General features: G+C 47.2%; 1 protein-coding gene across 5 annotated transcripts in view; it reads left to right on the top strand.

The window, feature by feature from the left end:
- GALNT7 (polypeptide N-acetylgalactosaminyltransferase 7) overlaps positions 1-24,373 on the top strand; it is a 116,770-nt gene that overhangs the window by 42,563 nt on the left and 49,834 nt on the right. For 4 of the 5 annotated variants that reach the window (XM_082625158.1, XM_082625156.1, XM_082625157.1 and 1 more), the window contains exon 2: positions 17,356-17,816. In XM_082625158.1, coding sequence (XP_082481284.1) covers positions 17,380-17,816 — 437 coding nt within the window. In that variant the 5' untranslated portion in view covers positions 17,356-17,379. Of the gene's footprint in view, positions 1-5,178; positions 5,252-17,355; positions 17,817-24,373 lie in introns of those variants that run through there. The other variant, XM_082625159.1, reaches the window with a different exon arrangement.

Genomic DNA, 24,373 nt, shown 5'->3' with positions numbered 1-24,373 from the left:
TACCTCCGTTTGGTATTGATTTGTTTTTAAACCCGTTAATTTTTAAAGTTGGGGGCATGAAACAGTGAGAACTTACGTCCTGAGCACCTCCTTGGAACTTGTGAGCCTCCCCTCCCCCTTATAACGTATCACATGTAAGCAGGACTTTTCTGTAAACTCCCCTCGTTTGATCCTTTTGACAGCTCTGTGAGGTTAGACACATTACTTCCCCCATTTTAAAAGTGAGCTAACTCGATTTACCTGGGATAATATAGCTAATTAGGGGCAGGCACGGCTGGAAACTGGAACTCCCATCTCCTCTTTTAGAGCTGAGACTGACCCCCCTCTACCCCTGACCTCCAGTGTTTTAAATAAAATTGCTGCTAAGGTCAAAGCCTAGTTTCTGGCTCTGGATCTGCTTTGGACCCTACTAGTGTGTACTTTTCTTCACAGACGCTCCCTCAGTAAAACCAAGAAACAAAAAAAACCCGTCCTAGTCTCAGCACTTCTCTAAATCAGTTCCAGGAACCACTTGTACTTAGACGGAGCTTCCTGCGGATAAGCAGTCCTCTTGTTTCAACAAGGTGAGCACTTTGAAAGCTGCCTAAGGAGTGAGTTGGAGAGTGTTTGAGCTTTGATACTGACCGTAATCAACAGGTCAGGTCAGGCAGTGTCTGTATTCTGCACTTGTGTTTCAAATGTCCTTCACCCCTTTTTAATCTGTATCCTGCCCTGCTCTAACCCATGTTAAGTGTTCGGTAAATTTGGTGAATAAATCAAGTAGTAGTTTTTTTAAATGAGTACAGTAAGCTTTCTAAGCTTGACTTACATTAGTAGTTTAACTCTGATGTAAGAAAAGTGGATGAGGCTCGTGCTCACATAAAACAATTCTGTGATCGAGAGTAAGGTATTCAACAGTAAAAACAGTGCTCTTACATTTAAAAATCGCACAGTGCATTCTGTTGTATGTGCTTTCTTTAGGGATTCCTTTACTTCCCTTTTGGAGTAAAGCTAACTCCCTTAAATGAGACCCCCGCTCCAAACTTTGTCAAACTAAATGATGATCAGAATCATTTCGAAAACGTTAAAATGTTACTTTCCCTTAAAGTTTTTATAATGAAAATTGTCTTCAGATATACTAGAAGTTGAAAGAATAGTACAGCGACCATCCATCCATATGAACAGCTCTTCGACTCAACGGTTAATAATATTCTGACAACCTTGCTTTCTCCCCCTCCCTCCCCTCCCCTCCCCGCTGTATACACAGACCTCTCTCTGTGGGTCTCGGCTTGATTTGATTTCGGTGAACCCTTTTCAGGAAGAATACTTCTTCACTGTCATGTGTACTTCATGCTAACGCACATTAGGAGGCGGAGGGTGCTAGAGCGTTCCATCAGGAATGGTGCTGTGTGTTCACTTGTTCATGGCGGTCACTGCCAGATAGGTCTCTTTTTCGTAAACAGCAGGTGTGCAGGAGCAATACTTTGGCACCACGTGAATGTTCCCCAGCAGCCTGTCTTCACCTGAAGGTTTCAGAATCCTCTGGTCCCTGCCAGAACCCACTGTTTCTTCCACAGACTCAGCTGGCATTCTTCTGTAAAGGGGACCATTCCCTCATCCACTGTGGCTGGGCTGTAGCTCCTTCTAAAAAGCAGGGGTAAATGCTTAATGCTTTCTCTCTCTCTTTTTTTTTTTTGTGGTACGCGGGCCTCTCACTGTCGTGGCCTCTCCCGTTGCGGAGCACAGGCTCCGGACGCGCAGGCTCAGCGGCCATGGCTCACGGGCCCAGCCGCTCCGCGGCATGTGGGATCTTTCCGGACCGGGGCACGAACCTGCGTCCCCTGCATCGGCAGGCGGACTCCCAACCACTGCGCCACCAGGGAAGCCCCTGTTGGTACTTTTTTTTTTTTTTCTCTCCTGAGGAGAGGGTGCGAGATCTTTGTGACCCTAAAAAGTTTAAGAACCACTGATGTATGTTTATAAAAAGAGATTTTATGTTTCTCAGGTTCATCACTGCCTTTTAACTTTCTAGAAGGCTAGCAACACACATTGCCCAAAGTAGATGTGCAAGAAATTTGGTGAAAATAGGGTCTTGGTGAGACCTCCATGTGATCGAAACCGAGGCTCTGTTTCAGGAAAACAGGAGTAAGGTGACTCGGGCAGTGGAAATGCTGTAACTCTTTCTCAGTGTCAATTTGAAAACCTTATTGTATTTACTTCATATTTGTTAGTGACAGACAAATAGAAGATTTCTGAAAACCATTCTGTGTTTCTGTGAAATCAGAATAGGTCCTGTGTGCCAAAGTGACCAACTGAAAATAATTTATATTTTTCTCTGTAGAAATAAAGTCATATGAGATGAGTATATATTCCATTTTCTTACAGCCTGATAGTCACCTAGGCTAGTGGGCCCCATAACAAGTTATTACTACTTTTTGAAGTATTAATTGGATTTCTAGAAGATTACTTATATGAAAACAGCCCTGTCTGAACTATTTATTACTAATTCTCGTTAATTGCATTGTATTGGTTTGAAACTAAAGGAAATATTTTTTGTGTGGCCGTGCTGTGCGGCCTGCGGGATCTTAGTTCCCCGACCAGGAATGGAACTCGCACCCTTAGCAGTGAAAGCGTGGAGTCCTGACCCCTGGACTGCTGGGGAAGTATGGACATTTTTAGTGAAATGAATTTACTGAAACTGACAGTGATTCTAAGGGCTGTATTTTACTTTTTGCATTTCAAAAATCTTGATATTTATCAATTTATAAAGTTAAAAGGTATGAAAAGCTTGTGGATGCCTCCCTCCCGGGAGAGAGTAAAGTGGTCCAGAACGTGGGCTGTGGCGTCAGAGACCCTGGGTCTGTGTCCCGCCTCTGCCACCCCCAGAGTGTATGGCTTTCGGCAAGCCCCTCAGACCCTGTGCCTTGGTTTTCTCATCTGCAGAATGGGACAGCGGTGTTACCCAGCTCCGAGGGTGATGGCGAGGATGGCAGGAGACAGGGGCTCGTTACATGTCAGGGTCCCGCCCCCTCCTCACCCTGTGTCATCTTTGTGGTCATCACCTTGGAAATCAGCTTTCAATAAAGCACTTGGGTGAGAAATTGGTTTACCATTGTGGCTTCTTTGTAATTCCTTTTTCACTCTAAGCCTTTGGAGGCTCTGTGTGAACTTTGCTGCCTTGGGCTGTGCTTTTTCTGACACTTGGCCGCTGTCTTCCTCTCGTACCTCCTTTCCTTCATTCACAGATACCAAGATAAATGTCTTGCTCACCTTCGAAGCACCAAGTAAAGGGAGGAAATTTCCTTCTTTTCACCTGAATGACTTCGGGCCATCAGAAGGTTTTGGCAAATAGAACCAAAGTATCTGGGGAGACTTGACTGTCCCAAGTACCACGCGGATTATTTGCCAGCATCTTCCGTTCGTCGCGAAGGGCCGTCAGACTTGGCGCTCGCGGGTGACCGGCCGAGGTTGGTTGGGGTGTGTCAGAGCAGCGTCCCCGACGGACCGGCTTCTCCCCGCGGTGTCAAGGTGCTTCCCCTTCCTCACCAGCAGCTGTGGCCCTGCTTCCCACGGAGCCGAGAAGTCGCTCAGATCACTTGTGTGGTGCTCTAGAAAGATGCCCTGAGTACCTACCGTCTACACACAGATAACCATCCCTCCCCCCGCTCTTTGTGCTGGAGCCACGTGCGTCCCTGGGGAGCTCTGCAGGACCCTCCCCTCCTCTCTCCACCTCGTCCTGCATAAGCCCTCCTTCTCAGGGAGCCTCCCCTAACTTCCCAGGCTAGACCAGCCCTCACATGGCACCTCACCTGTGTGGTGACTTGATTGCCCGTCTCCCCCTGGACGGAGGGCTCCCCAGTAGCAGGGGTGCGTTTGCACCGCTGTGTCCCCGAGGCCGGCAGAGTAGGGGCTCAGCACGTACTCGACAGCCCATCAGCCGGACGCTTCAGAGAAATGTCTAGGGCAGAACACGAGGACCACAGGGGGCCCCCAGCACTGGGATGACAAAACAGTGGGCTCTCTCCATCTGCGCGTGGGGAGGAGACAACCCTGGGAGCCCCGAGGCCTCGGGACCCAGGCTCCTGGGCCTCAGCCAGTGTCATTGTGTGTCCTGAAGCTGGTGAGTGGGTCCTGCTGCAGGGCCGAGCCACCCCTCAGGCCTTGGGGTTCTCGTTAGTTTAACAACACGCCTAGTGTTTGGCCCTGTTGAGGACTCCTTTCTTGAAATTCTCTCCTGCATTGCCTTTCCCAGCATTTTATTTCTAAACTGGTTTCTTACACTGAAAACATCTGGGCCCCTGTCCGCATTCATCTGCTCCATCAGAGTCCTCGCTCCAGATTTCATCCCTGCGCTGGCCTGCCCCCCGCAAGGCGCCCGCGCTTCACAGGATGCCGTCAGACCCCTTGGCCTTTAAGAGGCACCGCCAGCCTCTCTTCTCCTGCCGCCATCCCACTGGTCCTCTCCACTCCTTACACCAGGCCATTTGCATTCCCTGAAGAGCCCCTGCGTTTTTTAGGCTTTGGTGCCTTTGCCTCGGTCTAGAAAGGCTGCCAGGCCCCACTCTTCCCCGCATCCCGCAATCCTTCCCGCCGCTCCTGGGATGGGGAGTGTTTGCAAACCCAGGTCATGCCGCGTCCGGCTTCCCTTCCCCTGCGAAGAAGCCTGGGCCGCCTTCTAACACGTCAGAGAGCGCCTGGCGGGTAGCAGACCTATAATAAATACTTGGATAACTAGAAGGACAGTTCTTTTACCTTTCTTTTTTTTTTTTTAAGTTCTTTTACCTTTTAATGACGCATATAAATATTAACCTGAATGCCAAATACCACTCCTGATACACTAGAGGATCCCTGGACAAGCGTTCCCTCTTGAGAGCAGGCCTGTTGTAGCTGAAAAGTCAAAGGTCAGAAAGTTTATTATATGAATAACCCTGATCTACTCTGAGGGTATTTTTCCTTCTCACATAGTTACAATTCCTTGTCACCCCTCCCAAAATGGATTTCTTGTCCACAGGGTAGTAAAGGTAGTAAATGTTACTCCATGCTTTAAAATGATACATCTGCCCTGAAAATCTTGAGGTATTTTCTTTCCTGAGGTGGTTTTTTTTTTTTCAGATTTGCAAGAGAAGATTATCTTATACCAATCACAGTGTATGTGCGGTAAAGCCCCACAGTGCCGTGCTCTTTTATGAGCTGTTACTTCGGGGCAAAGCAAGGAAGCACTGGAGGAAAGGCTGTTTGATGCATTTCCCTCTGCAGAGTAGCAGCACTTCAGGTGGGAGTGCTGTGTTCATTCTAGAACTTCTCCCCTGGAGAGGTAATAGGACATTGCTTTCTCAGCTTTCAGAAGGGTAGTACAGCCGTTCTCTCCTAACACAGATACCACGTTTGACTTCGTTCTTCTCTCCCTTAGTAAAATGTTTTCCTTAATGTCCTAAGAATTATTGATGATCCTCTTGGTGACATAATTTCCAAGAAAGTTTTCAGGAAGATTTGGAAATCATTAGTGCTTTCACTGGGCTCACCAGATGTGAAGGAGAATTAAGAGTTAAACGGTTTGGCTTTGACTGGTGTTAGATTATGAAGTGTATTGTTATATTGGAAACAAGAATCAAAGGATAGGATTAAATAAGCATGTGCCTGGATTTAAAAAAGAAAAAAGAAGTTTTAACAGCATGGTCCCCAGGGACGGATGTAGGGCTCGCTCTTTTAAAATTTTTTTTTTTTTTTAAAGAAGATGTTGGGGGTAGGAGTTTTTATTAACTAATTTATTTATTTTTGCTGTGTTGCGTCTTCGTTTCTGTGCGAGGGCCCTCTCCAGTTGTGGCAAGCAGGGGCCACTCTTCATCGCGGTGCGCAGGCCTCTCACTATCGCGGCCTCTCTCGTTGCGGAGCACGGGCTCCAGATGCGCAGGCTCAGTAGTTGTGGCTCATGGGCCTAGTTGCTCCGCAGCATGTGGGATCCTCCCAGAGCAGGGCTCGAACCCGTGTCCCCTGCATCGGCAGGCAGATTCTCAACCACTGCGCCACCAGGGAAGCCCCTTAAAATATTTTAAAGGTGATCTGGAAAAGAGAGTGGAGCACGTGTCAACTCTTCTAGGTAAGAAAGTGGAGTTGATGGGCCCAGGCTGAGAGAAGGTCCCAAAGTATGTGGGTGGGCAGGTGGGCAGAGGAGGGCCAGGCGGGGCCTCATCTTCTGCCAGTTCCGCTCTCAGTGGGTCCTCTGGTCTCCACCTGACAGAATGCTGCGATTGTTCCTTCGAAGGGTCTGTTCAGCAGGGTTAATTTCTTGCATCTTATCCTACTACGCTGTTCAGCTTTTAAATGTATATTACCACTCTCCATCATCACATACATAATATATATGCATACATAAATTATTCATGTGCTTAAAAATCTTCACAGATTTTAATTTACCATCTTTCTCTCTTTGCTTTGCTTTCATCTTTTTCTCCTCACTCTTTCCCCAATACTTTTCTTATTTTTAGACAGGTCATTTTGTAGGAATAATGTGGTAGGATATTTATTATGAAATGTTGACAATTTAAAAAATTTTTCAGAATGAAAATACCACTTAGGAGCTTTCTTTTTAAAATTCAGTAATTGCTTAGCTCCCAAACACAGGGAGTTACCCACTATATCCTTTTATGATTTCTAAGAGGTATTATAATCCACCTTTCATTACCTGTGGGAGATGGGGTTTTCAAGTGACATTGGTGTGCCTTGCTCTTACAGCCCTGTCTCGACATCTGTGCTGTTACCGCTGAAATGATGGCATAAACTTTGGCAAATATAGCTTCGTCACCTTTTGAAATCTACTACAAAATGATTTATTGATTTTGGTTTTTTGTTTGTTTTGGCCGCGCCGTGCGGGATCTTAGCTCCCCGACCAGGGATCAAACCCATGCCCCCTGCACTGGGAGCATGGAGTCTTAACCACTGGACCACGTAGGAAGTCCCGATTTATTGATCAATTGTTTAGTACCTATGTTTGATTCTTAAAATTCAGTTCGAATCAGCTAGAGATTTAATACTAAATATTCACAATAATAAATATTGTTTTAAACCTGTAAAGTATATATATGACTCCGTTAATGAGCTAAGGCATGAAAAATAAAAGTTATTTGGATTTCGTCAAGGTGTTCACATTGCATGTTTCATAGACCTCTTGGTTAGTCGTCTATGATAATAACTTTGATCTGGGCCATTAAACAGTCTCAGAAATAAAAGTTTTTTGTAAAAGGATAACCAGTTTGTTATTTTCCTATTTGTAGACGTTAACCTATATTTTGGTCCTTTATCTGCCCATTTCTTCTTTTAATGTACTCCCTCTTGAGTACTATCTGGTCGTTTTCTGACCTGATTTAGAATCTCTAGCTTATTTCTGTTTTAAAAACAAGGACCAAATTTAGCAGGAGACCATTGGCAAGATAAATTGGACTAGAGGTTCAGACTAACACCAGCAGGTTTACTTTCTTGTGTTTAAATGAAGTCCTCATTTTCCATGAAATAACACTTTGCACTTGCAGACATGATTTATTCAGATGTGAAGAAGAGAAACTAAAAAAAGGATTATTCAAATTTTAGATTTGTAGGGAAAGTAATGTTTTCAGTTATCTCATTTGGATTCTCAAAATGCTAACTTAAACCAAGTCTAACAATGGCATAAGACAGTGGATGCAAAGCCAGTTTATATTCCAACAAATAAATAGGTGATGTGACGCCCCCAGCTAGATGTACCCCATTTGCTCAATCCATGAAGAAGCATGCATTGAGTACCTACTGTCTACACACAGATAACCGTCCTCCGAGAGCCCTCGTCTGACTGGGGAGGAACATGTGAACAGATCCTAAGGCAGTTTGGGAACAACAGTGTTACAAATATCCGGGACCTGGGAGAATGGGGGCGGGGGGTGTTCAGACCTGCTGGCTTGAACAGCTGGTGCTTAATGATAATTTCACGTTTACAAAATAGAACATTAGAGATTATAGTGTTAATGCAGAGAAGGATCTTGTGTGAAATCTCCCTTTTTCCAGTTGTAATTTGAATTTATATGTTGAAAATGGAAAGTTTTTATTACTAAGGAATTTGCAGTTTACCCTGATACCTTTTAAAAAATGCAATGCATTGACATGGTTATTAAAAAGTAAATTTTATCATAATTTTAACCAATTTGATCACTTATTTTAGTTTGGTTAAACTAAGTTTTGTTTTAAAGTGTACCATATGCTTCTGAGGAAATGTGATGGATTTCATTACCCACGCTTACTAATACCACTGTCAACCACTTTTTTTTTTTTTTTTTTTTTTTCCGGTACGCGGGCCTCTCACTGTTGTGGCCTCTCCCGTTGCGGAGCACAGGCTCCAGACACACAGGCTCAGCGGCCATGGCTCACGGGCCCAGCCGCTTCACAGCATGTGGGATCTTCCCAGACCAGGGCACGAACCCGTGTCCCCTGCATCGGCAGGCGGACTCTCAACCACTGCGCCACCAGGGAAGCGTGTGTGTGTGTGTGTGTGTGTGTGTGTGTGTGTGTGTGTGTGTGTGTGTGTGTGTGTGTGTGTGTGTGTCAGTCAACCACTTTTAAACTCTACCTAATCACTGGAGTAATCTAGAGTTGAAAGAGATCAAACTTAAAAATGAGAATTTTTTTTTAACATTTCAGAAGTCTTTCTTTTTAGTATTGCCTCTCATCTGTGAAACAGTTTAAGTAAATGTATATCCTGTAACGAAATTCTTACTTGTCCATTAAGTTTGGGCTCTGGTGAGATAAAGGTAATATTTCTTGCCGGTTAAAGAGTGATTTTCCTAAACCCTGAATGAAGAGGTGCCCCCACAAACACAAGAAGAAAAGTGTACCCACAAACACAAGAAGAAAAGTGTACCCACATACAGTGTCCAATGGTATGAGTGATGTTAAATATTAGAAACGTACTGAAGTATTTACTTGAACCAGAGAAAACGATGGAAATTGGACACTGGCTAATTTATAACTTGGGATACTGTCAGTGCATAATTATTATCCAAAGGTGGAACATAACAAAACTGACTTTGCAATGTTTTTACAAATAGTGGTGGGGAGAAAGCTGCTTAACTCTTGTTTCTTGGATGATGTTAAACGCTGGAAGGGGTCAGTGTTTCCCACTCTCAGCGTCCAGATTTCATCATTGACCTGGAGGAAAAGCCTTGAGTGGATTAGAAACAGCTGGGATGAAGTGCTTGCCTTTGCCTTCTGCTTAAAAAGGGAACTTGCAGCTTCCAGAGGGAGTGGACTAAAGGATGCTAGACAGCATCAACTGAGAGCCTGCTCCAGGCATCAGAAAATGTAGCTAGTTTTAGATAACCTCCACGAGGCTGTCTTCCATAACTCACGTAGTTGGTTGCCCCAAAATAATAGTTAATACTTTTCTACTGACTATGTAGTATTTTACAGACAAACTGAAAGTTTCTCATTATATAAGTCAGGCAGATCGCAAATTTATCTTCAGAAAATCATTGTGCCAGTGCAGATGGACACTTCTTTAAAGAATACCATGTGATATGCACAAAAATACAAATCTACAAATCTCGACTAGCCGCACAACTATGAGATTTATCAGGAGGCTCTTTTATAATGGAAATCTCCTTTTATTAACATGAGTAAATGTTCAAAAATGTGATATAGCCACTTTTTAGGAGGACTCCTATATTTTTAAATATTTGTTTATTTAATTAATTTATTATTATTTTTTGGCTGCATGGGGTCTTAGTTATGACAGGCGGGGGGGTCCTCGTTGCAGCATGCAGGATCTTTCATTGCAGTGCGCGGGCTCTTCATTGAGGTGCGTGGGCTTCTCTCAAGTTGTGGCCTGCAGGTTATCTCTCTGTAGTTGTGTCACGCGGGCTCCAGGGCACGTGAGCTCTTCGTTGCGGCACCACGCGGGCTCTCTAGTTTTGGTGCGCAGGCTCAGTATTTGTGGTGCGCGGGCTTAGTTGCCCTGTGGCATGTGGGATCTTAGTTCCCCGACCAGGGATCCGACCCACATCCCCCTGCATTGGAAGGTGGATTCTTCACCACTGGACCACCAGGAAGTCCAGAGGACACCTATTAACTTCAGTATTACAAAATACAGGACAGATCTATATTATATACTGCATATCACATATTGCTCATTTGATTAAGGAGGAGTGGCATTTAATTGACTCTGAACCTGCTAGGTGGTTGAAGTGCAGCGTTGCCTTTCCCATTGGTGACTGGCTGCCAATATCAGCAGCTCTGATGTAACAGGAGCTCCAGACAGTCCAGGATGCACTATCCCTAGAGTAAGTCTCGGTCCCCCTGGCTTACTGTGTAGTGGCCTGTGACTGCTGGTTACCTGCCCAGGTCTACCCTGTGGTGTTAGGGTTGCTGACCTGAGTTCCTCTTGGTGGAGCAGTTACTGTGATCTCAGCTGTGCTGCTTTCTCCGTGCTGTTCCCTTTTGGTTTATATCCTGGCCTGGTGCTTGGCATCCCTACCGAGTCAGTGCGTTTCTTTGGGCAGAGATGATCATTCTATCGGAATGTAATGCTTTTTCTCACTGATAAGCCGGACGCTCCTCCATTTCCAGTTCTGCCACAACTGCTAACAGAGGCATTGCCATTGGTCTTAAAATGTACTTGAATAGGGTCCTTTTCCATAAGGGAGGACGTCCTACGGATTCAAGGATGGGTGAGCCCTCTGTTTCATCTTGAGTGTATCCATTTCAAGCCCTGATGAAGCAGACAGATTACTTGACACTCCCCTCTCCCCACCCACCATGCCCCAGAAGGGCCACCGACGCCCAGGGCAGTGTGGTCAACTCTTAGGCCTCTGAAAGGAGCCAGAGTGGGTGGTCTTCCTGAGCACAGGATGTCAGCAGGGGCTGGGCCAGCTCAGAATCCAGCTGTAGTAACCAGAGAGAAACCGGGTGCTGAGGCTGGAGCACCCCACCCATGCCTACGTCCTGCCGCACGCTGGGGAGAGTCTGGGGACACCGCGCCCACAGGCTCACCCCCTTTCTTCTGAACTTCGTTGACTATTCTCACCCCTCCCTCCCTGCTGTCTTCTGCGCCTCCTAGGTAGGTGAGTGAGTGAGTGAGTGCAGCTGGAGAAGGGATGCCTATAGGATTTTTCTAATTTATCAAGAGGGTCTTGAAACTGTAGATTTAAGTTTGACCTGTTGTAAACTGTGGCTCAGGCAGAATGACCACCAAATCGCGAGCAGTTGTTAGTGGCGGCCACGTCCCAAAGCAAAGCTGATTTCTCAAGAGATCTGGTGGCTGCAGAAGCTCTTCATTACGAGCTTAGCTTTCTAGGCTCACCTCGAATTTCAGATCCAAGCCTGTGTTCCTTTCCTTTGCTCTAAATTCCTCTGTATTCGTATCATTTCTACCGAGGCATGACCATCTTGGAAAGATACCTGCGTGAGGGTGATTTGGGGTCCAGGGGGAACTTGGTAAATTGTAAGATGGAAAGTGAGTCGTCTGACCTGATTCCTGTTAATCCTGTATTTCTATCTGGTGATTCGTGATTCTGTTTTTCAGTACATTTCCACCTTTACAGACATGCTGATCTTAGAAGATGATCTCCCGATTCTGTTTCCCATTTCTAATCAATAGTGATCCATGGATTTTGACTGTTAAGGAAATCAGCTCGTGCTTATGAAGGTATCTTCACACCAGCAAATCACAAAGGCAGCTGCTGACTCTCATTCCCTCCCAGGAAGAAGGAGCGTGTAGTTCTCCCTCTCCGGGGAGTTGAGTGTTGTACTGCTTTACAGTCATCCTTTGAATCATATAACATGACGATTTGACGTGATTATTCTTAATTGACTTGGGGTTAGGCAGACAATTCTCGTATTTGGTTTTGCCTTCAGATTTAATGACATGGAGGCTTTGAGAAGTGAGCAAATTCAATTTTTCTGGTGTCTATTATGCAGCGTTATTAAGAATACGGCACTGTGCACAGAATATAAAGTCAGGTCCTCCTCTCTGCAGAGAATATGAAGTGTCGCTAGGAAGCTTCTGTCTGATCAAGCCCCTCTTTCCCTGTCCGTGTTCGCCCTTTCCCTCTCAGACTCTCTCTCATAAGTCAGGCAGATATTATAGGATTCGTGCATTTATTCAGTAAATACTTTGGATTGCGTGCACTGGGGTGCAGTGGTACATCCCATGGACGTGGTCCCTCCCCTTCCACGGAGCTTCCAGTCTACTGCAGGGATTGGGGGCAAATCCATCCCCATTAGCCTGTCTTTGTAAACCAGGTTTTGTGGGAACACAGCTGTACCCATTCGGTTACGTGCTCTGGGCACTATAATGGCATCTTGAGTAACTGCAGCAGAGACCCTGAGGTCTAAAAAGCCTGGAGGGTTTCCTGCTCCTGCCCCAGGGGGTGAGGTGGAGAGATGAGTGCAGGCTGGAGCCAGAAAAGCTCTGGGAAGAGTGTCTGCTCTCCTGAGGGAAGAGGGCCGGCGTGGAGCCTGGAAGCAGGGGAAGGGACGTGTTCATACTTGAATTTCAGGGAAGTCACACCTGCTGCTGTGCAGAACAGTACTGACGAGAGACAGTGAGTGCACGTGTTGGAAGGAGAAGCACTAACGCCCGGGGTTCAGGCGCGTGGGCTCTGCCTGGATGCACGTTTCAGCCTTGCCTTGTACTGATCCCGACATCAGGTCACTTCTCTGCTGGCTCTCCTGTCTGTGCAGTGGGGGTGGTAATCACAGAACCTAACTCTCGGCATTGAATAGGTTAATGTGCCTGAAGCACTTAGAACACAGTGTTTGCAGTCGTCACTGTTCTTCCTGTTCTAGTCATCCTGTTAAGAGGGCAGAGTGGCCTTGGCAGTGTTGGCAAAAAATTAATCAATCTAAGAAAGAAATGGAAAAAATGTTTGAGCCAAATTTGAGGATTATAACCCAGGAAGAGCATCTGAGAAAGCTCTGAGCACTGTCCTGCCTGTTAGAAGTCAAGGCACAGGTGTATAAGTGTTTTGAGACAGAGGGCTGTACATCCAATGCCGTATTATTAACAGTTTACATGATCCAGATCTAAGGGGCATCGTGGTGGGTCACGTGAGCCCTTACAAGCTCAAGAAGGAATGTTATCTTGTAAGGAGTTGTCTCGCTGATGCTGGGAGAATGCTGCTCCTGATGGCTGAGCAGGTATTTCTGCCGATGGGGGGTTGGGTTGATGTATAGTGCAGACACACAGCGCACAGTGGGGGAGAGAGGAGGCCAAGGGGCAGAGAAGAACTGCTGTGTTGAAATTTTTCTTGTCTTGCCGTAGAATACGAATCTTCTTTCACAGCAGTGAGGGTATGGAGAAAGTGCCCGGACTCGGGCTACACAAGGCAGTAGGATTGACAGGAGTCAGGGGTTGATAGGCTGTCAGAACAAGAGGCTGGGGATGAAACGGAGGATTGGTGTTTGATCAGCCGAGTGGGCAGTGGTTCCCGTCCCCGAGGTGGGGAGGACAGTAATGGAAACGGGTGTGCGACGTGGGGTAAATGGTAAGTTCATTCTGGGGTCTTTTCAGTTTAGGTGCCAGGTTGATTCAAGCAGAAATGTCGAGGAAGCAGTTGACTGTGGGCCCGGAGATGAGAAGTGAGATGTGGGCTGAGGAAACGGGGGTAGGAAAGACCAAATGAACCTGCACCTCACTCGGGAGAGGAGACGCCAGAGTGAGGAGGAGTGACAGGCAGGCCCCTAACAGATCTACAGAGAACACCAAGGAGCAAAGGTTAGGGGGCTCCCGGGTGGTCCAGTGGTTAGGACTCTGAGCTCTCACTGCAGAGGGCCTGGGTTCGATCCCTGATCTGGAAACTAAGATCCCACGAGCCTCGCGGCCAAACAGAGTCAAAGGTTAGACAAAGGGAAGATCAAAACAATTTTTGGAGGAAGATGAGCACGGAGGTCGAATCCATTAAACGTTCTCTTGTTGAGGTGGGGGAGTTTGAGAAACGTTTAAGTTTGCGAGTCTCACATCAGACCCCACGCACCTAAACCACAGCACGTCTCTCACGACTCGGGGACCTGATCTCACGTCCTCTCATGGTGCGCATTCTTCCAGTAAGCCGTTTTCCCCCAGTGGAATATTAAGCACTACAGAGGATGCTCTGTTGACCTTCGGTGACCTGTTCAGTGTACTTTTCTGTCCCTTTTCCCCTCCCCTCGTTCTTTACCTACCCCGTTACTGGTTCACTGGAGCCTTGATGTGAAAAGTTGAAGTGGGGGGACCATGTCTTCCTCCTTTTTTGTGGGGTACTTTGTTCAACATCAACAACTTGAGTCCAGTATCTGAGAGTTTTATAATGACCTCTCTATTTTAATTTGTTTATTACAACACTGCGGTCTTATAGTATGATTTTGGAAAGAGCCAGGAGATAAGTGGAGAAAAGGACACTCTCCCATTGCCGGAATCACCGCCAGCCTCCGCGCCTACCTCCTTGTGACAGAGGCGTACTTGGCTTCCTCTCCTCAGGATGGGTTAATTCCCACCAGAGCCCTCAGTGCTTCGGGACACGGATCTCGGGCAAGGCTTCTTCCTGCCTCCAGACGAGCCCTACTCTGACCCTTAGAGCTCACAGGTTAGGCTTCAGCTACGTCCCTGCTACTCGACTCAGGGGTGCGGTGGTCAGAGACCTGATCCAGAAGGCTTATCCACCTGTACCTGGGCAAAGGCATCACATTAGATGGTTAAGCGAAGTGCTGCATCTTATGTTTAGTTTTGTGCTACAGGAGGAAAATTGTGGAGAAACTTTGAAATGGACCAGAAAGATTATGGGGTGCATTATCCAACTCGGCTTTCTATGTTGTCTCACCCTTTCATTATCTCTGAGCTGTTTTACCATCCTGTAAATGATAGAAAATTGCTAGTAATGCACAGGTGTCTTGTCCATTGAAATGGCAGCCATGTACTGTGGAATGCACTTGGTTACTGCTCTCTGGATATTGACCAGTTTTACCAGTTTTGCCTCTATTTGTAAATTCTTTGCAGTATTCTTGATGTTTATATATTTGTCTGTTCTTTGGATTCACCTTTGAACTGGTTGTAACGTCTTACGGTTCCTTTTAAAATTAATCGGTCAATTAAAATCTGTGTCCCACGTTCAGAAAAAAATTCTTGTCATACATACACATGTATGTTCATACCTGCATGTAATATCTCTAGGAAGATTCACAAGGAAGTGCTGGCTGTGAGCACCTCTGCGGAAGGGAAGGTAGGAAAACTTGCCTTTCACTGTATGCCCTTTGCGATCCTTTGAATTTTGTATCACATGCTTATAGTATTACCTAAACAAAGAGATAAACTTGTTAAATTCCTTTTTGAACTCTCTCAAGTCAATCCTTAGCTAGCCGTTACCAAAACTTCAACATCGACTGAATTCACATTTGAATTAGCTGACTTTCCAAAGAGACCTTTGTCTCTAGATAAACTACTGGTAGACAGCAACCTGCACATCAGCATCACACCTGGAGCCTTACTTCTGTACTCTTTAAAGTTTTTAACTTCATTTTTCAAGACAGCTCTAACACTGTAGAAACATGTCAGTGGGAGGGTACTAATTCTTTCATGAATCTCTTAAGGAACCGGGGGATCTTGGCGTGAGGGGGGTGGCAGACCAGCCGGCCGTCTGCGGTTCTGGTTCTGACCTCTTCACCTCGCCCCAGCCCAGCTGCACACACTCTCTAGCGTCCTCCGCTGGTTATAGCTGGAGGTGCTCCCTTTAAGCCAGAGGAGCTCAAGCCTGATGCATATTGAAATCACCTGGGGAGCTTTTAAAATTCTGATGCCCCAAGCAATTAAATCACAGTGTCTGAGGGGTGGGACGCGGACATCAGTATACTTAAGCCACGGAGGTGATGCTGATGTTGAGAAACGAGGCTCTGTGCATGGATTCAGGAAAAACTTCACATGTGACACCCCAGAAACAAAAGCACTCAGGATTTCTTTTTTTTTAATGTTTGTTTGTTTGTTTGTTTATTTTTGGCTGCATTGGGTCTTCGTTGCTGTGCGTGGGCTTTCTCTAGTTTCAGCGAGCGGGGGCTACTCTTCGTTGCGGTGCGAAGGCTTCTCATTGCGGTGGCTTCTGTTGTCGCAGAGCACGGGCTCTAGGCGCACGGGCTTCAGTAGTTGTGGCTCGCAGGCTCTGGAGTGCAGGCTCAGTAGTTGTGGCCCGTGGGCTCAGTAGTTGCGGCACACGGGCTTCAGTAGTTGTGGCTCGCAGGCTCTGGAGTGCAGGCTCAGTAGTTGTGGCCCGTGGGCTCAGCAGTTGCGGCACACGGGCTTCAGTAGTTGTGGCTCACGGGCTCTGGAGCGCAGGCTCAGTAGTCGTGGCACGCGGGCTGAGTAGTTGTGGCGCACAGGCTTCGTTGCTCCCCGGCATGTGGGATCTTCCCGGGCCAGGGCTCGAACCCTTGTCCCCTGCATGGGCAGGAGGATTCTTAACCACTGCGCCACCAGGGACACCCTGCACTCAGGACTTCTGACGGGAAGATCTGTGCAGGGGGTGAGGAAAGGGAGACACCCCTCCCAGAATACCTGTACACACAGAGTCTGTGCTTCCTTGGGACGCCTCTGGAACGTGGCCCACTTAGGTACTGGGTGTGGTTTAAAAGCCCCAGCTGACTTGGTTACAGTCACTAGAGCTTTTTTTTTTTTTTATAGTTTGGAACTCAGCTAAACGTTCACTGAGCAGGAAATACCTAATGGGGGCTGTTGAGTGCATATCCCAGCCCTGCTCCTCTGGCATTTGGAGCACGAAGCCAGCCTCGGGGTGGGTGATGCCTTACACCACTGCCACCATGTGGCTGTGTGACCGACAAAACATCATATTCCTCGTACACCAGACAACTGGGAAAACCACACTGTACAGCAGGACCCGTTAAGTGCCTGCTTTACTCACAGGTCCTAGAACCTCATTGCTCTGACCTGTGACAGTGTGCTTTGGGACTTCCCTGGCGGTCCAGCGGTTAAGACTCCGTGGTTCCACTGCAAGGGCCATGGGTTCGATCCCTGGTGGGGGGACTAAGATCCCACATGCTGCATGGCGCAGCCAAAAAATTAGGGAAAAAGAAAGAAAACAACAATATGCTTTATTAAGGGGTCTTTGATAGAGAGTCATGTTTATAAGGGGAGAAGTAAAAAAAATGCATCCAACCCTTTGTTTGGGAACGGTTAGGCAAGGAAGTAGTCTCTTCTTGGTTCCCCCGGGAAAGGTACCTTCTAATGGGGGCCCTGATTCATGGCCTGCTTCCGTTTCATATTTCAAACCATTTGATTGTTGCCTCAGCTATTTTGAAAACATGAACATTGGTGTCATAAACTCTGTTGTGGTTGCCTTCATGTACTCACTGTATATCCCCCTCCCTTTTGTGTAGGAAGACAGAGCTGTTAATAACCCCATGCCTGACCGAGGGGGCAATGGACTAGCTCCTGGGGATGACAGATTCAAACCCGTGGTGCCCTGGCCTCATGTTGAAGGAGTAGAAGTGGACTTAGAGTCTATTAGAAGAAAAAACAAGGCCAAACATGAACAAGAGCGCCATGCTGGAGGAGATAACCAGAAAGACATAATGCAGAGGCAGTATCTCACATTTAAGCCTCAGACTTTCACGTACCGTGATCCTGTGCTCCGCCCAGGGGTCCTCGGTAACTTTGAACCCAAAGAGCCCGAGCCTCACGGAGTGGTTGGTGGCCCTGGAGAGAAAGCCAAGCCGTTGGTTTTGGGACCAGAATTCAAACATGCAGTTCAAGCCAGCATTAAAGAGTTTGGATTTAACATGGTGGCGAGTGACATGATCTCCCTGGACCGCAGCGTCAGTGACTTACGACAAGAAGAGTAAGCACAACCCCTCCCCTTTCTGACCTGGGCGCGCGTTTCCATGGATACCTAGACTTAGATGGTTAGAGTGCAGAACATATTTGTGCCTTCACTGCAAGGGAATAAGAGGGTCTTTGGTCCACGAAGTGGCCAGACGGGGGCGATCTCCCCATGTGTGGCGTATAAAATTCTGGGGTCTCCTCTGCCAGTGCTGCTCAAAGTGTTGTCCCCGGACGAGCACCGGTCTGAACTTTCTGTTCCCAGTCCACAGAGAGAAAACGAGCTTGTACCAGGCTGTGAAGTAACTATTGATAGGAAGTGCTTTAAGTTCACCTGACGATGTTTGAATAACAGAGCTTTCTCTCTTGGTGTGTTGTTTTTCCTCCTGGACCAAGCTCCTTGTCTTGCTGTGGGACGGTAAACAGGAATGCTGCTCGGGATGCTTCTGGAACTAACTGGTTGTTTGCCTTCTTCCGTTTTTACCCTCAGCACTGAAACTGGGAACGGAAGCTCCCGAGTATGTACTGTATAAAAGGCGCCTTCAGACAGATGAAACCGTAGCCCTCACGTTCAAGTGCTTTTCGCGTAGTGTGATATAAAACAAAGGGTTTCCAACTCTTGACTTTTGATAATGGTGATTATTGAATGAACTCAAAGCTTTTTCTCTTTCAGTTTATTCAGTAACTGATTCTACTCAGAGGGTCTAAGCAGCTTCCATTAGCTTCCATTGTGTGGATGCAAGTTTAATTCACTGCTACTAGAAAACTTCCCAGACGTATCCCCTGTGATGCGTGGTTAACGCAGCCCTCGTTTTAAGAAGTGAACACAGCAGGCGCACGCACACACACGGTCCCCACAGCAGCATCCTTTATGACTCTTCAGTCAAATTCTGGACCTACCAGAGGGCTGCTCCAGAGACTTTGGACCTTCCTATATTGATTTGATAGGAGTGAGAGGGGGGTGCCTGAAATATGCAGAGAAGAAAGAAAGAGAAGCAGTAGAGAACCAGGGTGGTGAGGGACATAACCTCTAGTACAGAGAAGCATTGGAGCATCTTGGGGGACTGTGAAGGGAGAGTGTGGGGGCAGTTATTCTTGATCAGTGTAGAGATTTGCCTGGTTGCAGATTTGCCATATTTAGAAAGAAAAAAAAGTAGCAGTTGCTCAGTCAAATTTACTTTCAGTTAAACCATAGAAAATGTTTAGTATAAGTATGTCCCAAATAATGTTTGGAATATACTTATACATTAAAAATACCTGTGGTTTCTCTGAAATCCAAATTTCACTGTGCATCCTGTATTTTATCTGGCTGCCCTGGGCAGGGGCTGAGGTGGTTGTCACAGAGCGAGAATTGCCGTGCATGGACGCTTCAGGACCCCAAACGGGATCTGCGGACCTCCCTGGAGTGCATCCCGGTTACCCAAGACAGGCTCAGACCGTGCGTCTGTCACAGGGGGGTTCTCGGAGGACCTCTCGATGGCCTTCTCCTCACCGTGATGGGGAAGGAAGGGAGGGGGAGAGTCTAACACTGACCTTCTGCTACAGGCCAGGGCTTCCTGCAAGTGATCTTATTTGATTCTCACAAGCAAACTGTGGGAGAGTTGCCACGTGTGGATGTGACGTCTGAGGCTTAGCGCTGTGACTTCCCTGTAGCTGCCCAGCAGGATGGCAGAGCTGTGGTCCGACCCCAGGTGGCCCGGTTAGGAAGGCCTTCTCCTTCCTCTGCCCCACCCCTTCCTGGACAGCGTGGACCAGGGCAGGGTGGCCATCCCAGGGGGAGCTCAGTGTGGAAGCGGAGATTTTAGCACACGAATCACTTATAAAAGATACGCATGTAAAACACCAGTTTTAAAATCAGTTTAAAATCTAGCTCACTCTTCGGTATAAGAAATGTGCTAAGATGTAAAATCTCAATAGAAAACCAGCAAGGACCTACTGTATAGCACAGGGAACTATACTCAGTATCTTGAAATAACCTATAATGGAAGAGAATCTGAAAAAGAATAGATATATTCATATGTACATCTATATGTACATATGTGAGTGAATCACTTCGCTGTACACCTGAAACAGTGTAAATCAACTATAATTTTTAAAAAGGCAGAAAGAAACATGCCAAGAAAATCAAAGGCACACGTGCAAACACAGCAGAGCAGCGCCCAGGACTAGCGTGGTCCTCAGTGGCTCCACCTCCTGTGCCCCTCACATCCTTTCTGCCCCCCAGGCCTCTTCTTCCTGCCCCCACACTCCGTCTCCAGTCCACCCTTCCACCTCCCCTGTCACCAGCCACGGCCACGCCACTGTCATCTCTCCTAGAACCCCGCCAGCGCCTCCTGCCTGTTCACACCTAGCCCGGGTAACATCATTCTTTGCCTTCCCAGAGCACCTAGAATAAAACGGTCCGGGCCTGCCCACCTCGCTCTGGCCGCGCGCCTTCTCCTGGGGCGTTTGCACGTCCCCCGCCCCTGGCTCCCTCACCTCTGTGGGCTTTTTCTTTCCTCTGTGGCCCCTTCCCAACCCTCAGGCTCCGTCAGACTCCCTGGCCTGCTTTATTTTCCATTACTCCTCTCTAGCCGTTTCATTCCTAGTATCTCTCAAATTTTACAATTAGACATTGGTTAATTTAGCTGTTTATTGACTGTCTTTCTTACTAGATGATAAGGTCCCGAGAGCGAGGAATTTGTCTGTTTTCTTCACCAGCTCCTTCCAGTAAGTGCCACCCAGGAGCTTGGCCGTACCCAGTGGTGAACATCTGTTGAAAGCGTGAATGAAGGAGTGAATGGAGGAGTCTGCTGGGGTCAGACCTCAGTCAGCTCCATTACCAGACGCGAGGTCTCAGACCAGCGCCTTCCCCTCCCTGTCAGTTACCTGATCCATCACGTGGGTCTACCAATGCCTTCCCCCTGGATTGGCATTGGGATTAAAGGACATAATAGACTGAAAGTCGTACCACACGCCTGGGGGTCAGAAACTTAAGTATTAGTGGCTGTTTCTTTTTTAACTGCTGTGGCACTCTCTTCAGGTCACAGTTTGTCTAACCTTGAATGTTTCTGTAACTGTGCAGCTTTGAGGTCCTCTATGGCTTTGGGGAAGATGTGGATTCCCCCCCCCCCCACACACTGCCGTGTCGGCATCATCCTGCATCTCCTTGCGTCTCCCTTGATGGCAAAGCCTGCGTCCCCTTTGATGATTTCAGACACACCAGGCGCCTCTGAAGCTCCCGTCTCTCTGGGTCTTGCTCTCCTGTAGTCGTCTTTCCTCCTGCCTTTCGCCGTCTTTCCTAACTGCCTCCCCCGCAGCCCGTCGCCCTCCTTCTCTTCTTCTTTCCTCTAATCTTCCTTCTTCCTCCTGCCATGCCTTTCCATAGGCTGATCATTTCTTTGTTCTTTTCTCTGGCATAACTGGAGCAGCGCTTAGAAATAAGATTATCGCATGTTCCTGCAAGGATCGTGTCCCCAGTCAGATGAAAGGACCGAGGCTATCTTAGCAAATGATTCTAAACCCCTTTCTAAAATTCTATGCTAGCGAGAAAACTTTTGTTTATACTCAAAATATGCAAACATACTCCCAGAAGATTTTAAAACTGAATCCAGACTATTTTTTAAATTTGATTCTTTCTCACCCTTTTTAAAAAATGGGATAGGCTTCTTTCCTGTTTGAACCCTGTAAAATTCAGTGTAGACTCGTAAATAATTTCTAAGTTGAGTTATTCATAATTTAGAATGTGGTCAATCTTAAGAGTTTTCTCCAAAAGAAAAAGGTCAACAGCAAATAAAGCACTGCTAAGTTTCACGTAGTATCTGATGTGCATATTAGCACTTTTCTGCTCTACCAGCAAAGTGAAAGCATCCCACGGGCCCACCTCACACACACGCCCTCCCTCACACTGGGTCCCCATGGAGAACATACTGCCCAGGGCTTGAACCTCCGCAGCTGTGGCATCTCGGCCTGATTAGCCTGCTCTCTTGCCGCTGTCACGCATAGTGACCACCTGCCACGCTTGGAAACCCAGCCTTGAGCTGTTTGGCCAGTTACAACATCTGCCCCTGGTTCACTCGCTCATTCTTGTGGCCGTTCCCTCCGTCTTTTCGGATGAAAAGCAGGACCGAACTGCCCAGCTGCCAGTGTGACTCAGGCTCACGTCTGTTGCAGCTTTGAATCACATCCCCTGGCTGTGTCATTTACTGGCTGTTGATGGCTCATTAGGAGGGTGAGTGGCAGTGTTTGGAGGCCTCCTTCTTTTCTGAAGGCTTGAGCCAAGAGTGACCTCACCCGCCTGCACACTTGTTTTCTATATAAAAAAACATACATGATTTTCTGCACAGCTCAACGGAGATCGAGTATCTCCGGTAAACGAGGCACTGTGCTAGCCCATCAGGGATGCAGCAATAAGAAAGTACAGGCCCTGCCTTCGAGGGGCTCGCCATCTACCCCTGGGGAGAAGGGAAAGGTTACCGTGACGTAAGAGCCTGAGGAAGGAGAGGGGGCCGCGCTGAGTTACAGGGAAGTCAGGAAAGGATTTACGGGGGGGAGCACTAGGGACGGGCCCGTCGATGCGGAGGTTTCCCAGGAGGAGGTTACAGGTCTAGAGGGCGGGACGGTAGGCGTGGACCGGGAGGAAATCCGGTGCCGTGGCTTACGTGGATGGGGCGGTGAGCGCAGAGACATAGAGACACAGCTGGTAGGACACAGAGGGTGGCGTTTGCAGGCCCCCAGTGCCGCGCTTCATGGTCTGCACTGAATGCGGTGCGGGGAAGACCCACAGAAAGGGTACCGAGAGCACTTGAGGAGTGTCAGGCTGCTGGGGTGTCCGGAGCGGGCGGGGGGTGGGGGCCTGACCTGGTAGAGGGTCCGTAGCATCACAGTAGGAGCCTGAGTGAAGGCCCCAGAACCAGACGAAGGAGACTCAGGGGGAGAACAAGAGTTAGAACAGGAGGCGCTGGCAGCTGATGGAGGGGAAGGAGGGATCAGACATCAGTACAAGGCTTTGAAGCTCAGAAACAGGGAGAAGGCCACCACTGACCAAGGAGGGGGGAGGATCAGAACAAGCTGCTCTGCCCAGAGCACCTGTGCCCTAGACCTCGGCCCCTGGGCGAGTCCCCCCTCCCCCGTGCTGAGCCCATTTGTGGGAAGTGCTGTTTGTGGTTACGTTAGATTTTCTTCTAATAAAGCGTAGGATTTTATTTCCTTTACTGCAAACTAACGGCGGATGCAAATATATGGAAATTATTCTTGCCCTTTTTCTGCCCAAGAAGGCAGACAATCAGGGGTATATAATCCAAGCTATTTTGTTTCAAACAAATGAATTAACTATTTTGACTTGTTGAACAAATTCATCTGCTTCTACTGTTTAACCTTTCCTCCTGCCTACACTCCTATCGCATTTCTGTTTTGTAGAAAGCTATCTCCGTTGCATTGACAGAGCGCAATAATAGATGTTAAAGTGCTTCAAAAACTCTAAGAGCTACGCAAATGTTAATACGATTGTTAATAACTTTGTTAAGCTTGTCTGTGAGAAACTGAGGTCTTTTTTTAAAGATACTATACACTGACTTTCCTGCCTTATACACTAGGTCATTCTCTTCTTACCTGATACCAGAATACTGATATTTAATTTTATTTAAGGTAGTTATGGTCGTGAGCTTTTTTCATTCTCCGTCTGTGTTAAGGGTTCTCTTTGATACCTTTGTGTAGAATATAGTAATATAATTTATCAGATGGTTGCTATTTTCAAAATAGGCTATAGGGTTCTTTTCTAATTTCACTTCCTATACATTGTGACCCATGGGTTTCAGTGAACACTGACTAAATGTAAGGAGCCGCTCGTAAGAGGTTAAAGCAAATGATTAGAATTGTCTGTAAATCATGTACACACACGTGTATGTGAACCACGTATGTGCGCATGAACTTCAGTGCCGCGTCCTAGTTTCTGTTAGCACAGTGAGCGCTGGTTCTATACGACGCCATCCAGACGACACGGGTCACGACCGTTGACATGCACTCGTTTTCTCTCTTGGATTACCCAAAGCACGTCTCATTTTTCAGACGGCAGTTCGGCAGCGGTAGAGCTAATCTGCAGGAAGCACATTTGAAATTGGTTTTAGGTGACCCACAGTGGACATGGCTGCTGCTTTTGCATCCAAAAAGTATTGCTTTCTAACTGGCCTGAAAGTTTTTACTCTTGGGAGCCACTTTTTGTGAGTTCAGAAGTTTTCCACATGAACTTTAAAAATAAATCGTGTTCTGATACTTAGTTTCTTTTCTTCTCTCTCCTAAACACACACACACACACACACACACACACACACACACACACACACACACACACACACACACACACACTCTCTCTCTCTCTGCACTTTGGGATTTTCTCAATGATGGGGGCACAGCCGATTTTTGTTCAAGGTCCTGGCTGACCACAGGAGACGTATTTAGCCAAATGGGAGTTACTGGAGCTATTGGGGTAACTTAGGTCACCCCAGTTCGCACAGCAGTTTAGAGGGGTGCCTCCAGAAACTGGACATGGAGGTCATCTGCTGCTCTGGGCCACCGTTAGCAGGATAGCAGCAACCTCGA

The sequence above is a fragment of the Mesoplodon mirus genome, assembly GCF_964341445.2.
Source record: "Mesoplodon mirus genome assembly, chromosome: 1".
In the NCBI taxonomy this organism is placed as follows: domain Eukaryota; kingdom Metazoa; phylum Chordata; class Mammalia; order Artiodactyla; family Ziphiidae; genus Mesoplodon; species Mesoplodon mirus.
The sequence above is the reverse complement of the archived record's forward strand: the minus strand, read 5'-3'. Positions and strand labels throughout refer to the sequence as shown.